The sequence below is a fragment of the Bacillus rossius genome, chromosome 15, assembly GCF_032445375.1.
Source record: "Bacillus rossius redtenbacheri isolate Brsri chromosome 15, Brsri_v3, whole genome shotgun sequence".
Classification (NCBI taxonomy): Eukaryota; Metazoa; Arthropoda; class Insecta; order Phasmatodea; family Bacillidae; genus Bacillus; species Bacillus rossius.
Window position 1 is genome coordinate 4,479,123 of NC_086342.1, and position 17,433 is coordinate 4,496,555.

General features: G+C 40.4%; 1 protein-coding gene across 21 annotated transcripts in view; it reads right to left on the reverse strand.

Moving 5' to 3' along the window:
• Positions 1-16,601, reverse strand: part of LOC134539349 (calcium-activated potassium channel slowpoke) — a 223,340-nt gene extending 206,739 nt beyond the window's left edge. For 17 of the 21 annotated variants that reach the window (XM_063381315.1, XM_063381314.1, XM_063381302.1 and 14 more), the window contains exon 1: positions 15,975-16,524. In XM_063381315.1, the coding sequence (XP_063237385.1) occupies positions 15,975-16,292 (318 nt within the window). In that variant the 5' untranslated portion in view covers positions 16,293-16,524. Of the gene's footprint in view, positions 1-15,974 lie in introns of all 21 variants that reach the window. The other 4 variants (XM_063381318.1, XM_063381306.1, XM_063381309.1 and 1 more) reach the window with 4 other exon arrangements.
• Positions 16,602-17,433: the final 832 nt, after the last annotated feature.

The window sequence follows — 17,433 nt, forward strand, 5'->3', positions numbered from 1 at the left end:
TTGTTTTCGTTTTTTTGTTCATTGTAAATAAATATGGCGGCGTTGATAAAAGGAAAGACCATAAACAAGGCAACGGTATTTATTTGTAATTGTTTTTAGAGGAAAATACCTTATTGGAGAAACGTACCTCGTGGATTTGTATATTTTTCATACCGTATAAAATCTAGGAAGTCTTTAGTCTTCCACAAATATTCTCCGTGAATTTTTATTTTGGACAACTCATGATAACTAATGGTCAATTAGGTTAGGTTAGCTACATTATAAATATACTTTAAAACATTGTGGGCGGTTGATTTGGTTAGGATAGCTACATTGAAGATACTGTGAAATCATGTAAACTGTTTCCTAACCCTGGATAGCTACATATTAAAAAGGTTATTTGCTAAGCAACCATAAAATGATTTTACAGTATTTTTAATGTAGCTATACTTACCTAATATAACCAACCATCCACAATGTTTTAAAGTATTTATAATGTAGCTAACCTATCCCAATCGACCGCAAAATTTAATGCCACACCGGTTTATACCATGAGATAGAACGGAAACAAAAAGCGAGCATGAGCTTCGAAGAACTTCGGGTGTGGCTCTCTCGTCTGTGAAATGAAGGCTTCCACCTCGCTCGTCGAGGGTCCGTCACAGAACAACGAGGCAGACGTAGACGTGCGACTCTTACATTACAGAGGAAACTGAAACCATGTTTGGCGCCATCTGTTGGTTGAGCCCATAACTACTTTTTTTTTTTTTTTAAGTGGGGTTCTCATTCCGGGCGCCCCGTTCAAAAAGCCATGCCATCAATTATTAATAGACAGGTACATGGTACGCAATACACTGTACAAAATGCCCGCTGGCGCAAGGGGGGGGGGGGGGGGAGGTGGACAGGAGTTTTTATTCGATGTCCAGAAACTTCCGACGTCTAGGTCCTTGTGGGTCCAACTACTTGTTGTCGGTGTGTTCCAAGTGTGTCGTCGGTAAATGTACGAGGAAGAGGAGCCATGATGGTGATGAGGCAGCACGGAAGTCATTTAATTACTTGCCGATTAATTGCTTAGTAACAGATATTTAAACTGTGCTAAAAAAAAACACCTAATGTTGTTTAGTAATAATAATAAAAAAGCATGTTCTATATAAATTAGTAGATGTAAAAAAATGTTGGTATGCCACACCACAAAATACGTGGCTACAAAAAAAAATTAATTATTTTTCACTGGGTTGTTTTGCCTGATAATGGCTTATGCATTACTTCTCACAATCAATGTAGCTATGTTAGTAACATATTGTGAATGCTACTATCTAGCGGGTGGGCCCATAACTAATTAATAAAACCGAGTCTTTAGTCTGTCTCGGCAGTTAGAGTTTCTCCCCCATGGTAGGCTACATCTATTACACATGGCGAAAAACTCTTACCAGCGACAAGTCACAGTGTGGACGGCATCATTCCACACGAGAAGTGAACACATGCTAATAATTATCTTTAAAGTTTACCTTGCAAGGCAACATATATCACCTAAAGCAACAAGTGATACATACATAAGGGCACAATTTGGATATAGTTTTATAAACATCTACAACTCCATGATATGTTACATGTATGTGTAATTTAATTTTTTAAGAGACAACAGTATATTGTGGTTTTATTGATTGAAACACTTAGAATTCTTTTAATTAAAAGGCATAATTTAGGGAGAGGGTAGACCGGTATAGTGTGAACCTTAAGTTTTCCTCTAGAAGTTGGGAAGTAACTAAAATTGTGGTCTAGCACTTGAGAAAACTGTGTGAATATTCATGAAGGTGGTGAATTCACAGAATACGCGAATATTAATATTTTATTCATGTATTCTTATTCTCTAATATGCGAATATTAATATTTTATTCATGTATTCTTATTCTCTAATATGCGAATACGAATATTCTCAAGGGAATACTAATATATGTACAATCGTATTAACGCCTGCCAATACTAATATATTCGTATTCATACTTGTAAATACCAATATATTCATATTCGTATTCACAGAAAAATTTTGCGACTACATTCGTATTCACGAATACAAATATTTCTGAACTGACGCGCTGTCTTCTCGTCATGCACAGGACAACAGCGAGATCTGAGAGTTAACAATAACATTATATGGTGGAGATAAATATGTATTGCAATTCCTTTAAAGTGCTTTCAAAAAACTGTACCATTGAATTTCATACCAGAACGAGTAATTTGAAAATAACGGTTTTCAAATATTATCACGCTGTAAAATAACTTTCCATTTACGTACTTTTCGACGAAGAATTAACCTCAAATAAAAGAAAAGTACTTCGTTATCTCAATTAACTGGATCTTCGTTGAAACCACGCTTGATTTAGACTGAGTTGAGTGTTGCGTTGTAAACAGAGCAAACAAGCGTTGGAGGGGGAAAAAAAGTTTTTTCCGTATATTCAATTAGCTTTTGAATGTTTTGTTAATATATTAAGATTATTATTGTAGATTTATGTTCAAAATAAGCTAAATCAGTACCGTAAATTTTCGATGATAAACGTACATTGGCGAAGTACCCACGATAATTTGTAACCAGCGCACTTTGTAAATTTAAGGTGAAAATTTTAAACAGTGCACTCTTCAGAAATATTACAGCTTAAAAACTAAATCCAAAAAGAAAGGAAAAAATCCCACAGTTCAGATATTCTTAAAAGCATTTCGTAAACAGACGCCACTCATATCACGTGGGTTATTGCAGGTGGGGACGCACCACAACGCCGAAATGCCAAATTGACCACAACGCCGACAGCTGTGTACCACAACGCCGAATTGCCAAAACGCCGAAATACACTAACGCCGAAAAATGTCATTGCAGGACTGCCACAAAGGTTAGGTTAGGTTAGACTAGGCTAGGCTAGGCTAGGCTAGGCTAGGCTAGGCTAGGCTAGGCTAGGCTAGGCTAGGCTAGGCTAGGCTAAGTTAGGTTAGGTTATATTACGCTAGGTTATGTTAGGTTAGGTTAGGTTAGGTTAGGTTTGATTGTGGTATTTCGGCGTTAAGGTACATTTAAGAAACACACAAATTCATTCAGTTGTTATTTCGGCGTTGTGGTACACAGCAGTTTTCTAGCTGTCGGCGTTGTGGTAACGACCCATTGCAGGTCCTTGGCTGTGTAAAGTTCAATCGGAAGATGATCCCAAGTGGTCGGACGTGCTGGAACGGACTGTACCTCCGAGGTTGCCTCGGGTTTAATCACGAGGAAAGGGCTCCGGGGTTCCTGTAATTGCCGAAGTTGGCCGAAGTTTGCCGAAGTTGGCCGAGCAGGCGGGGACCTGGAGTTTATCTCAGCCAGAGAAAACGTAATCCAAGACCCCCAACCCCCGCATGGTAAACTACTTCTCTGGCCAACTCTGCATGCGTGCCATCCTCTGTATCCTGGATTATCCTACACCATTAAGGATTAGGCATATCCATCTTTCAAATTAAATATTTTGTTACCGATTGCAATAAAACTTTCGTGCTAAGTTTTTTGACGTGAGAACGTCTAATAAATCGATGAACGCCGGCTGCACGCACGAAAAAGTGTCCCCTTACGCACATTGTCCCGTTACGCTGTGTCCCCTTACGCTAATTGTACGCTTGCGCCGCATCTATCTCTCTTCCACTCGATTGGAACAACCATCGATTTGACTTTTTCGAGGCACATTAAACTTGAAACACTCCCATTCGTTTCCTACTTTTCTTATCATCGTCCTATCCTTAACAGAATAACACAGATTGGAAGAAGTTAAATAGCAAACATGTTTAAAAGTTATAGTTCAAATATTCTATTCGTTAAAGTAATAAACATATTTGAATTAATGAGTGAAAATAAAAGTAAATTTATGAATTAAATTGTAGATTTCATTTCACTCCATTCTTTGTATCCATACAAAATAGTGATAATTCAATAAAAATGATTCAATTTTATTCATAAAAATATGCAATCATTTCACCAATGTTTTGTTATGACGTAGTCACGTTAAACTATCGTCCGTAAACCGACTTTACAGACAACCAATTTTTTTTTTTTGGACGGGTATTTCATTGGACTGGTCTTTGGCTACTTGCCGAAGTGAAAACTTCTGAACTGGTGTAATTTATCATGACAGTTGTCACCCGCGTGAAATAATAAGTTATTTCCTCGCGGCGCTTACAGACTGGAGCCTGTTAGCAAAAATGTGGTCGCAACAATGTATATAAGGTCCGGGAGATGTGATTTATGCCTTGACATGGCCACAAATTGGACACATAGTTCAAAATTAGGCGGGGAGTGTGAAATCTAAATAAAAAAAATCAACTGGACCAGTATGACCTACGATTTAAAAAAAAATCACTTACGACCAAATACATACACATACTTTGCTTTCACACATTCGTGCCGGGGTGAGGGGGGGGGGGGGGTTGTGTGTGTGTGTGTGCGTTTGCCAAGGAATCGGAAACAGAGACCAATCTATGCATTACTTTTGTATTGAGAGATACTTACACGGATTTGTATTTTTCGCGTACTATACAACTTGCGATGTATTTAAAAAAAAAAATTAAATGACCGCAAATAAATATCTTAATTTACCATCCAAGTTGAATCATAAATACATTTGTAATAGTGTACTGGGATTAATATAAGGTGGCGATATGAGGAATCGTCTGTAAAGGTTTTGGTTTGGTTGGTTTGGGATAAAAATGGGAGGGACATATCATGAGTAGAGACCTGTAAAATTCGCGGATTTATTTCGCGATAGGATAGAGTCCAAGTACTTTTGACATTATTTTGCTTCAGTGATTGGGCCACAGTTTATCTGAAGGACTCTGGGCCAATGAAAAATATTTAACAGAAGAATTAGCGAATCACGATCATTCCAGTGAACAGCTGTTACGAGTCGGTAACCAATCAGCAGATGTAATTTGCGCGAGTGCATAGAGGATCACGGAGTCTATCCTTCAGGGATTTGAAATCGCGAATTTTACAGGTCCCTAATCATGAGTTCTTGTCCCGGGTGGGGACTGGTGTACTTATGCCCCAGCCTCCAGCAGTCGAACGGCCGAGTGTGGTGCGTGTTATCTGTTTCCCAGGCAGTTGCGAGGTCGCCGTCAGCAGGTTCGGTCACGGGCGCAGATAACTTGTGGGAGGGGGCAAGAAGACTTATGTTCTACGGCAAATTTTCTGTATATTTTAAAGTTTTCTGCTTATTGCGTGCATGTAGGGTAGCGTACGACATATGTGCACCGTATCCACGCATGACTTGTGTCGGTTAAAAACCCACCAAAACTACACTCCCACCCCCACCCCTCCCCCGGCTGAGAATCCGACAGATTTGCGCCCGTATGTGCGGTTGCCAGTTTCCACCCGGTGAATTCTCACTTCTTCCGAATCGGTCACACACACACACACACACGTTCCATGTTGATGAATTCACTTTATGCATTACTGACATACCTGCATTGTGCGCTCCAGGAAAATATTACTTACTCCAAGAAACTCTACGAACGTTTTAGCCGCAAAAGGAGGGGGTGGGGGGGTGGGAACACGATTAAGACACCGGTGTTAACTAAGCAATCCGAAAACAAATCGATGGTTGTTCCAATCGAGTGGAAGAGAGAGATAGTTGCGGCGCAAGCGTACAATGCGCGTAACGGGACACAGCGTAACGGGACAATTTGCGTAACGGGACAATGAGTCATCCTTTTTCGTGCGTGCAGCCGGCGTTCATCGTTTAATTAGACGTTCTCACGTCAAAAAAAAATTACGTGAAAATGTTTTGTCTCTCCGCAGGCCCTGGAAACACCCCCAGGAAGGGGGGGGGGGGGGGTGAACTCTAGAAGGGCGCGCTGCGTACTTGGCCCAGGGGTGTCCACACACAGACCTGGCAGCGCCTGCTGTTCGTGCGCTCGCGGAAATGATTCCAAGTCTGGAAACGCTGCAGCTTGTTTGTTTGTTTGTGGCATCGCTAACTCGCAGGTCGAGCCGAGGTTCGCAGCGGTGCCAGGGCACCTGTGGCACGTCTATGGTAATGCGGTAATGTGGTGGTGGTTGCGGCTAATGGGGCTGGTACCGGCCGCGACGTCACGCGCCGCGCTGCTACATACTGCCGCTGGGCACGCCATTGGCCAGGAGCGACTCCCCCCCAACCCAAGGCGTGCGCCACTGCGGGCCTCCCAAGGCCGCGGTCAGCACGCAGACTGGCTCTACCGCGTTTGTAGTTGGCTCACCAGCTATGCCCAAAACCCCCAAATGCGGACAAAAATGTCCAAGTGCCCGCCCCTTGCTTAGTAGATAATTTCCATTCTGTCCAACTCTTCTTCCGGAACCATCCTTCTGTTTCCTGTAATCAACCTGCTTGTCAATAATGCATTAAATTTTGCATCCCGCATGTAAGTGCCCAGAGTTTTCCCTGTGTCTATTCAGGTTTTAGCCTGGGCCCAACTTATCTAGTGTTTAGTCTAGTATAGTCAGTGAGGGGAGTTAGTCATGGCGCCAATCGCTGCCATGGCTGGCCAATCCCCTCCTAGCACATGATGCATGCGACCCTCTCCCGCATGGCTTAAACCCTGCACGATTAGAGCGTATAGGCTTCGGCCTGAGACGCACTTAGAGTCTTTCCCTAACCCAGACCCCTCCCAAATACACTTAGTTTTAATTTAGGTTATGGGAAAAAAATTGTTGGCTCACCACCTACTTACTTACTTCCTGAGCCTTATTCTCGAGCTTCGAGGGCGTAACGTCCCGTTCCAGGTTCATCTGTTTACGTTTAACATGGTGAAACTTTGATAAAATGATTATATATGTATAGTGCATGCGTTTTTTTTTTGCTTAATTAGCTGGCAAAGTTGAATATTTTTAAACAATATCAATAAGAAGCATCGATAAGAAGAAACAAGTTAAATAAATAACGGCATTTTTTTTTGTTTTGTTTTAAAGGCAATGTCGGTGGCTACTGTGTGGTATGGTTTTAATTTCTTTAATAAAAATTTATTTAGGCTTCTTAAAATCATAGAAATTCTGAGCAACATCAAATAATAAAAAAAATACACAAAAATCCGTTGCCTACAAGTAAGGGACTGGTCGTGTCCTATCGTGCACTGGGAATACGGTTAGGATACAGACGCAGCATATACAACACCTGAACCCTTATTTTGGTGTTTTGGAATAACGGCCCTAAATGTGAGACAGTTGAATAAGTCGGCGGGGGTTGCAGTCGGACTCGTGCGTAGCCATGTTGTTTGTCCTAGACCATTAGTAAAATCGATTTTTTTTTTGGCTGCCAAGCAAAAAAAAAAAGTTTTAAAAAACTTTTAAGCGCTGCCGTAAATTTTTCGCAGACATTGCCAACACTCTTCCCGTCCCACTCACTCCAATGTTGGCAACGCCCGTTGTGTAAAGTGTAAATCATGTGCAAGGAAGCTGTGCGCTAATGGCCCGCCCGTTTCAATGCTTCCAAGTTTCTCTGGGAACAACTTGGATTTTGATAATTTAAGGAAACTTCTACTACAAACCCAGACAGTAGTAAAATTATATTTATTTTATTATTCAAGTCAAGAGTGAAAGTCGTGCGTAGTCCACGTACTAGTTGCAGACCTTTGCCGTTTCCCACACTTCAAATTTTTAGAGTCCGTTATGTTTTATTCACTGAAACAAAAGACGTCAGCATTTCTGGTATTCTAAGAGACAAACGTAAGGGTTACGGTGTTGAATATGCTACACATGTAGCCTAAACGTATTCCTAGGGCACGATAGGACACGGTCAGTTCCTAATTTATAGTGTCCTATCCATTTCCGATCTGTTTTCCAAATCCCACGCATGGCGGACCCGCGTCTGGCTCCATTAACTCGTTATCACTTTGAGATCATCAACGGACGTACCATGCGCGTTGGTGTGCCAAATGAAACTTTATGAAAGCGAAACTATTATGGAATACATTTTCTAAATTTCAATAGTTATAACAAGAAATAATTGCAACTTAAAAAGTGCTGTAGAAAGGCGGTTATATTTTTGTGCGATGGTCCGCTATCTATAGAATAAAATTGTATCAAAGTTGCAAAACATCCGCTAGAATGCGTTTGAGACCAGTTTCTAGCCTCACGCAGGGCCCCGTTTATTAAAACTGTCGCCGATTTGTTTACTTACTGGGATTCGGTTCGGACACGTCCTGGAATACGGCCCACGAGTTAGGTTAGGGTTGCATCCCAACAATGCAGTGCTTATTCGCTGCCTAACCGCGTACGTCTTGGAATACCGCCCTAATTTTAACAAAACAATTTATATATAAGTAGTAATAACTGTAACCACTAATTACAATATACATATTAAATCTATATTTATATTGTTAATATACATATTAAATCTATATTTATATTGTTACATATAATTTAAAACATTTATGTTTTACAGCCCTAAATAATGTTGACTAGAATGTAGGCTACACCATGACCCACACATTCCAAGTTTAATTAATTCATCCGCCGTGTCCTTTGCGAATAATTCACCAACGTTTTGGTCGACATTGCAGTCGCCATCATCAGGGAGCAGTTACCTACATGAAGTCAAGCTACTTATTATAAATTGTCCACTTTAGTTGGCGAAAAGACAGTGTTAAAAGATCGCACGAGAGAATAAACAAATGTTTCCAAGGATGAGGTATATGAGGAAGCGCTGTAATCATTTAACCATAATTTGTTAAAATAAATTTTAAAAAAATTATAATTCCCTCATACAGAGTGCTGAGCTTCGAAAGAAACCACTTCATTTGAAAACTGCTCAACATCTCCGAGTGGGGTCTGTTTACGAAACACGCGTATCAATGTGCAGAGTGCAATTGAGTAGTTCTGTTTCCGTATTCCGTTCTTAAACTGTATTCCCAGTAGCAGGGCCGGATTTAGGGGAGGGCAACCGGGGCGAAAGCCCCGGGGCCTCCACAAACGGAGGGCCCCCACAATACACACTTCGGAAAAAAAATCTTTCAAATTCCGACAAGTAAACACTAGTAAACATATTTTCCTTTAATATTCTTTTTCCGCTGTTTTACCTTTACCTACAGTACTTTGTACATACATGATTATATTATTGTTAAATATTAACAGAAATATTCATTAACACTAAAATTTAATTTCATATAATTCTTGTCTCCGATTATATTTATGTATGTTTTTTAAATACTAAGATAATCTACTTGATTTCACAATAAATTCTTTATTGGAAAACTCGACTGAAAAAAAAATTGTTCATTTTAATTGTAAAATAATTTGGGGCCAGGAGGCCTCCGCTCCTCTGTTGCCCCGAGGCCTCCAGACCTCTAAATCCGGTCCTGCCCAGTAGAGTGGGAAGGACAAACTCCTCCCATTGGACCGCCAAGCTGTCTTGCGCCCACGAGCTCCCGCCAATCACATGCGACAGTTACATTGGCTACCTTTCCTAGAATTTGTTTTTGTCTTTTAGAATGTTACTGCGGTGATCGTTCGCAGGGATTAAATTAATATTATCCGTACAAGCCAATCGCATTAGAGGTTTTTAGCTGCATTTGCCAGGGTTATAATAAAATGTTAGTAAATTAAAACTTTTTAAGAAGGGGTTCAGAAATTTGTGTTTTTTATGTTTAACAGAAACTTTTTTTTTAAAAAAAGAAATGAGCCATCCGTCTCGCATTAAGTAGAGCTCCGCCACCGCCGCGGGTGGCAGCACTGCGCTGATAGGCGAAGCTCTTGTCGCGAGCGACTTCCCGCCCTATCGACATGGCGCGATACAAGGACCGGTGGAGGAAGCAGGGGAAGTGATAGCGGGATAAACCCCCACCAGGAAGTTATGGGAAGAAATAACTCGCTAAGCGTCGGCGAAGATAGTGTGTCAGCGTGCGAGAAATCACGTCACCCACGGTCACCACATGTCAGAGTTAAGGGGCCCGCCTACCCGGGCACACACACGGTGTGCAGAGCTTCAGGAAAAACAACGCGATTTGAAAACTACTCATGATATCCGAGTGGGGCCTATTTACGAATAGCATTTAAGAGTTCGCCGAGGACCGAAAAGTACTTTTAATTTCGGATTAAGTTTTTAAACTTTATTTTTAGAAGCGTTAAAATGCCTAAAACGCGTGTTTTCAGAGTAATTTTTAGGCATAAAACAATCAGTACAGATTCTTGAAAGCACTTAAGGGGCTTGCATAACACCTTTATCTTAATTTCTCCGCCATATAATGTTACGGTCACCGCTCAAATTTCACAGTTATCCTGTGACGACGAGAAGACTGCGCGCCAGTCCAGAGGAGACACCGCGCTAGAAGCACCAGCGAGCGTCGCGCTTATCATCCCGCCTCACTGACACAGATACACCCCTGACGGGGCGGGCCCCTTAAGTGTCAGAAATAACGTCAGTATTTTTTTTTTTTTTAATGTGTGACATCTCAGATCTCTGTGTACGGCATTCGACACGAGTAATCTCGTGGACGGGACGCAAGTCGATTGGAACAACGGTGCTGCCATCTGTGGGAAGTCTCAACAGTTTGTAAGGATTTACGCAAACTCAACAGTCAAAGCTGGCGTACCAAAATTATGACGGACAGGCGAAGACCGACTGTTGATCACGAGATTCACTGCTGGGCATCGGACGGGCACGGAGTATTACCTTAAATAATCCTACTTAATTCACCATGCCAAATAACAAGTTCCTAGAATTAATCATCTCAGCCACATAAATTTTTCTGTTGAATAACAGTTTCATCCACCAAGAATACTAAAATAAATTTTAAAGCTTATTAGGTCTTGGGTAACGAATGTTTTTAGAATTGTTAGTTAAGCATATTTTCACCACAGGGTTTGCTGTTCACGTTAGGGCCGGCCTACTGATCGGCGTGGATTTGGAATCTCAAATGTCGATTACGGAACGCGTCCACAAAGTAAGATTCCCTGGGGTCGTTTACAGAAACAAACAAAAAAAAAAGAATTTCATTGAAATATTTATTGCAACAGATACAGCAAGTGTTCAGCTATTTTTTTTCAACACATTCTCCACCGCGATTGGGACATTTCCGTATTACAGTGGGACCAACTTCTAAAAACCTGTGACGCAGAGGTCTGCCACCTGGAATTGGTACCACCGTGTGACTAACAATCTCCGCCTGCCATTCTCAAAACGCTGACTGAAAGGTTCCACAAGGTCTTATCATAATAACGGATAATCTCCCACCGCGCTTGTATCACACTCGGTTTGTCGACCTTCTGGGGGGACTGTCTGCGACGCACCATCTGCTTGCTCGTGACGTCAGACACAGCTGACTACGAATTTCCATCGACGCTACGCTCCGCGCATTCGAAAACTGTGTCACTGACCGGTCTTCTCGGCTGGAGGTGGCTGGAATAAGAAACCTCGTCTTCAAAAGATGCTACGATGCGGCCAAACACACTGGAGCCTGATACCGCACGGCTCTACACGAACAACACTAACAACCTTAAGATGGGTTTGCGATTTAAAAAAAAAAAAATAACCTGTACGCTTGCGAGCACATGGTTAAGTGATATCTTAGGTTAATGATTGAATTGTTGGTCGTTAATTCCAGATAATGAAAACGAATGAGAGAGCAGCCATGTTTCTCAAGTTATTATTTTTTTTTCGTAGGTAACGTCTGCATTTTGGCGTGCATTACGTTTTGGAATCGTTGCCGATGATTTTATCAACGTAGTATTTTTATCCATGGTGAAATTGGTTATGTACCTACTTGAAATACCAGACAGATGGCTATGATTGAACCTAAAAATTGTAACATTTCAGATCTTAACTTAGAATCCGCACACAAATCATAATCGGAAATATTTAACTTTAATATATAAATACTACTTAGTTCATGTATTGCTAATATCATATATTCAATGCCACCATAAAATGCCTTTGGCAGTTAGAAAATATATCCATGAATTGTAAATTCGTATTTATAAACTTGTATAACAGCATATTTTAATCAGAAACACATCAGAATAATTAATTTCCGAAATCTTAAAACAAAATAAATACATATTCCAATCAGAGCTTTTTTTTTCGGGCAAGTTCTTCTTAGTATCCTATTTCTTAACATGTTAGTAATTCCGTATTTATTACTCATTTCGTACAATATTATAGCCCACTTTCTATTAATTTTCAACCGCAAATCCACCTTTACTGGAATCTACTTAAGTTTACACAAAAATCCAGGCAACGTTCAAATTACCTAGTATTTAATTTTTATCATGTGATACATCTAATATATTTTAATTCGCATAACATCTAACGACGTTCAAATGTTTGACATGTCTCAATAGTATTGTAATTAAAACACACGGTTTTGCAATTTAATAATCACCAAATGGAAACAGTAACTGAAAGAAATATTAATGTATTGAATTGTTTGGCACTTTATCTTAGATTTAATGATCCAGGTACAATAGTATTATTTCATTTGCATTAGGTAATTTAGTCCAAGGGGAAGCTAAGAGGTCCAATAAGTAGGCAATTTGTGAACTTATGTTTTAAAAGAACTCTCCCCTCTACACGCCATTAAGTATACTGCATTACAGTTAGTCAGACCATTTTCGCTTTGACTTCTGGCATCCATTACTGCCAACAAACTCACGAAATTCCACTTAAACATGGCCAGTCACACCTCTTCCATTTTAAAACACATTGGTACTAGTATTTTATCATCTTATTGACTGAAATAAAACATTTGGCAAGAGTTAAAAAGTTGTCATAATACCCAGAATGGTCTATATAGTGATTATTATATTGATTTTTCAATACTACGGTCTATTGTGTCGAATATTCGTGCTATAATCAGTAGACACATACATGTATTTGTAAATTTAGAATTATGTGCAAATTTCTTCTCTTGCTTTTATACATATGGAGATCTCTATCCGGCTTCACTCAATACAGAGCCAGTGGCAATTTTGTAAAATAGAAGACAAGAAATATGAGTACTATCACTTGCTCAATAGTATGTTCCAACTTTTACACATACATGAGAACGGAACTAGGCTTTCCTGTAAGCGGGGCAGAAATTATGTTTAGCCCCCCTCCCCCCTTTTCTCCTATTCCCAATAAAAATAGAACGTACCATGCATACATTTTTTTTACATCCGGTTAGAGTATATGTAAAAAAATTAAGTTATTTTTTTTTATTAAACTCCCTATTACTGATGAGTAAAATCAAAATATTTGCAAACAGTTTAAAGTTAAATTTTTCTTTCGCCTTTTATTTCATTTTTTTTGTAATAAATACTAAAAAATACAATTTTATAGTTACACACTAAAAAGTTCATATATTATAGTTTTAAAATACTAGTAGCTATTGAAAGCCACTATCCACCTCCTCGCTCTATCATCAGATCAGTTCGATAGTACCAAATTATTGTATTTATCAGGATTGCATATACTTGCAAAGTTACAAGTCGATACGACAATTAAAAGTAGGTTAAAATCGACTTTCAAGATTTGTTTACATAGTTCGTTCGTTAGTTAAAGTGTATCTAATAAAAGCGTGTTGAAAATGTGTCGACCCATCCTGTCCCCCTTAGGTCGCCCTTGCACTGACACCTGACCAAGCACGGGTCGAAACTGTACAGGCGGAATATGACCACTAAAAAAAAAAAACTGCGCAGTTGAACGATTGTCAATGTCAAAAATCAAGTTTTGAATATGAGTAAAACTAAGAAATTACTTTCACAACTTATTAACTGATGTATAAACGGAGTGGCAGTAATGAACACGATTGCGAACTATTACAATTTTTTTGACAATTTTGAATTATCTTGGTAGCAATGAAAAAATAAGCATGGCTGGCATGTGCAGACGTATGCACGTATGTATTTTTAGCAATTCAAAATTGAATTTATGGTTGTCAACACTCATGGTTTGTAGGCTATGCAGTTTTTTTTAAGTTTCGAAACAAAAATCGAAGCACTTTGACATGGCGTTTTGGTTGTTCCGTATTGAAAAATAGATCATCTGAATCATTAATGGTGAATATTCCCAGAAACGAACGACCAAAGAAAAATCAAAGGTAGACAAAATTTTCTTCCAAAAGGTTAACGACTTTCGGGTTGTTGTGTTGCCGATAAATACCGCACAGTTCGCTGGCTTCCAAAGAAAACAAGAGCGTTAGTTATAGCACCGAGTTGCGACTCTTCGTCTCCCTTGCTCTTTGGGACCAAGCGACGCTAGCACGGCTGGCGCGCCTCCAGCAGCCGCCCCCCCCCCCCCCCCCCCCCTTCCTGACCCGTCCACAGTCGCCGAGGCCTGGGTGGCGGCCCGCCGTCATGGTTCGACGGGGTACCTCCCGTTCTGGGTCATTGTTGTACACTTACCTTGCACACGGTTCAACCTGCCGACCTTCCGACGGGCTCAACTTTCGCCAAATTTAAAATATATACCTAATACTTCTCGCATGGTTAGCTGGGAAAATTGCATTTTTGACGGGTTTTTTTTATAAGTGAAAACGTCTAATAAATCTATGAACGCCGGCTGCACGCACGAAAAAGTTTCCCGTTACGCTCATTGTACGCTTGCGCCGCATCTATCTCTCTTCCACTCGAATGGAACAACCAACGATTTGACTTTTTCGAGGCACATTAAACTTGAAACACTCCCATTCGTTTCCTACTTTTCCTATCATCGTTCTATCCTTAACAGAATAACACAGATTGGAAGAAGTTAAATAGCAAACATGTATAAAAGTTATAGTTAAAATAATCTCTTCGTTAAAGTAATAAACATATTTGAATTAATGAGTGTAAATAAATGTAAATTTATCAATTAAATTGTAGATTTCATTTCACTTCTCCTTTGTATCCATAAAAAATAGTGATAATTCAATAAAAATGATTCAATTTTATTCATAAAAGTATGCAATCATTTCATCAATATTATGTTATGACGTCACGTTAAACTATCGTCCGTAAACCGACTTTACAGACAACCCCCCCCCCCCCCCTTTTTTTTTTTTTTTCATTTTGGATAAGGATAATGAAATGGAATGTAAAACTGAAACTTTTCTGTTTTGAAGTCAGTTTTACTGGCTACTGTTTGATATGGTTTAATTTCTTTGAAAACAAAATAGCTTTTGTAAACTATACAAATTCTGAGGCTAAATATATTTTTTTCTGGAAGAAATATAAGCAAACCATGCCACGCAGTAGCCACCAAATTTGCCTTTACAACTAAACATTTTTAGTTATTGGTTCCGTATGTTTCTCCCTATCCACACTGCACAAATTGTTTTAAAAATTCAACTTTCCCAGCTAATTTTGAAACAAAAGTATGCTTTTTTTGTTTTGTGTAAGTTCGGCCACTCAAAAAGTAGACAAGTTTAACAGTTTTAGACGTAGATATAAAATAACGACGGAAAAACCGCACATACCCCTTTAGAATTTATATCGTCGTTTGCGTTTGAGGAGTTGAACGTGACGGTGTGGAAGAATTGGGACAGCTGAGGAATTGTGGGTCTCCTTGCCAACTGCAAGACGGAATAAAATAGAACAGTTCAGTGTGTTATGTAGGCCATGGCAAACGGAGTAGCGAGACCAATAATTGTTTCCTATTGCGTATCCAGTTGTATATATTAAAAGAAGGCTGTACATTGTTCCGGGAAACAATTTTTTTTGTGTGCAACATTTACAATCGTTTTTAACGTAAACAAAATTATAAATAAAGTACGCAGTTGGATGTGTGTGTGTTGTCTGAAACAGTACAATTACCGAAATATTTTTGATTTTGGGTAAGATATGCGATTAGGAACACTGTCCCCGGGAACAATATTTTAAGGTGTAACGTGTTCAATATGTGTGTGTAACGTGAAGCAGTACCACGGCATGAGAAGGACACGCAACAAAGAAACGCGAGCGTGCAGGGCGGTTGGCGGCCCTGGCCGAGTGCTCGCGCGGGCGACAAACAAACACACGCAGTGCAGCCGCGGATCAATAGGGAGCGCTGCGTGCCACTCACCAGGATCCTGCCGGTGGTGGTCTGTCCTGAGATGAGCTCGCCGGCCCAGTCCTTGGCCTCCGTCATGAAGGTTCCCTCGAACTCCTGCTTGCCCTGGCGGGCAGCCTTCTGCTCCTTCTGCTTGGGGTCATTGGGCGCGAGCTCCGGCTCCTTGCGACAGCACAGGAAGGCGAAGGCCCGCCACAGCAGAACCACCAGCAGCCCCGCCAGGAACGTGAAGATGCTGGACAGCAGGAAGCACCACCACTTGCGCACCTGCAGGCACTCGTCCACGTCGTCGGGGGGCGGGTCCGCGCTGGCCTCGTCGCACTCCACCATGCCCGCGGCGGGCGAGCTGTTCCCGAGCCTTCACCTGCTGCGGCAGGCCGCCATCCGCGCTGCCTCTGCTCCGCTACTACACTGTGCGCTGCTGGCGGAGCGCGATCAATACCGGCGGCGCGCGACGGCAGCGCTGCTGGCGGCAAGCGGCGCAACCTCCCGTTCCCCCGGCCCTGCTCCCTTATTTATAAACACTCGCCGCGCGTACCTCGCTCGCGGCGAAGACCACGTCCGACTCGCGAGTCAATTATACCCTCGCAAGCTGTCGTTGTATTTCCCAACACACGCCACGCTTCAATATCCACGTTTTAATTGGGATCCCCAAATACTTGACAAACCAGTGACAATACCAAAACTTAACAAAACTTAAATTATATTTTCCTAACCTCAAATAGGTACACGTATAATGAATACACCTTACTGGTGTAAAATAACAGGAAATTGGCTGAAACTGCAAGAAAATAATAAAATAAAATTTTTTTTTGACTTATTAAATCTAACTGTAAATGTCGACTTTCCTCTCCCCCCCCCTCTTTCCATCCTAATTTCGATGCTGCCAATAACTATTGGGTTTTGAATGTAGTCTTACAATTGAGATCTTTTTTTTTTCAAGGATTTTTTTTACATCCAAAGATATCTTACGTTTGAGGCTAACTTTAAATTGCAACAACAAATATCCGACTAAAGTGATATAATTGAAGTTACTTAAATTTAAGTAGATATATCACAAAACAACTGATCCATATAATGTTAAAAAAATTTCTTTAACAAAATCACTATTGCACACAATTTTTTTTTGTCTTGGGAGATGGCCTTTTTCCCAGGGAACTTTGTTGGTATTATCCTGAAATAAATATAAAACAATTTTAATTGTAATAAATGGGTGCCTTGAGTGTAGAGGATGCCCAGTCAATTTTCTGCTGCTTGCCCTCTCATGAGTTTGTGGAATGTGCTAACCAGTAAACTAGTTAGCTCTGCGTGTTATCATATGCACATTTCGAACTAGAAAAAATTAACATCACACACTGCTGCATAGTTACGGCTTAGCCCATTAATTGTAACATTAAATTAAACATATTTGCAATCTGATGAAATTGCAAACTCAGTAATTTCATAAAAATTTTAGGCTTGGTAAAGAACT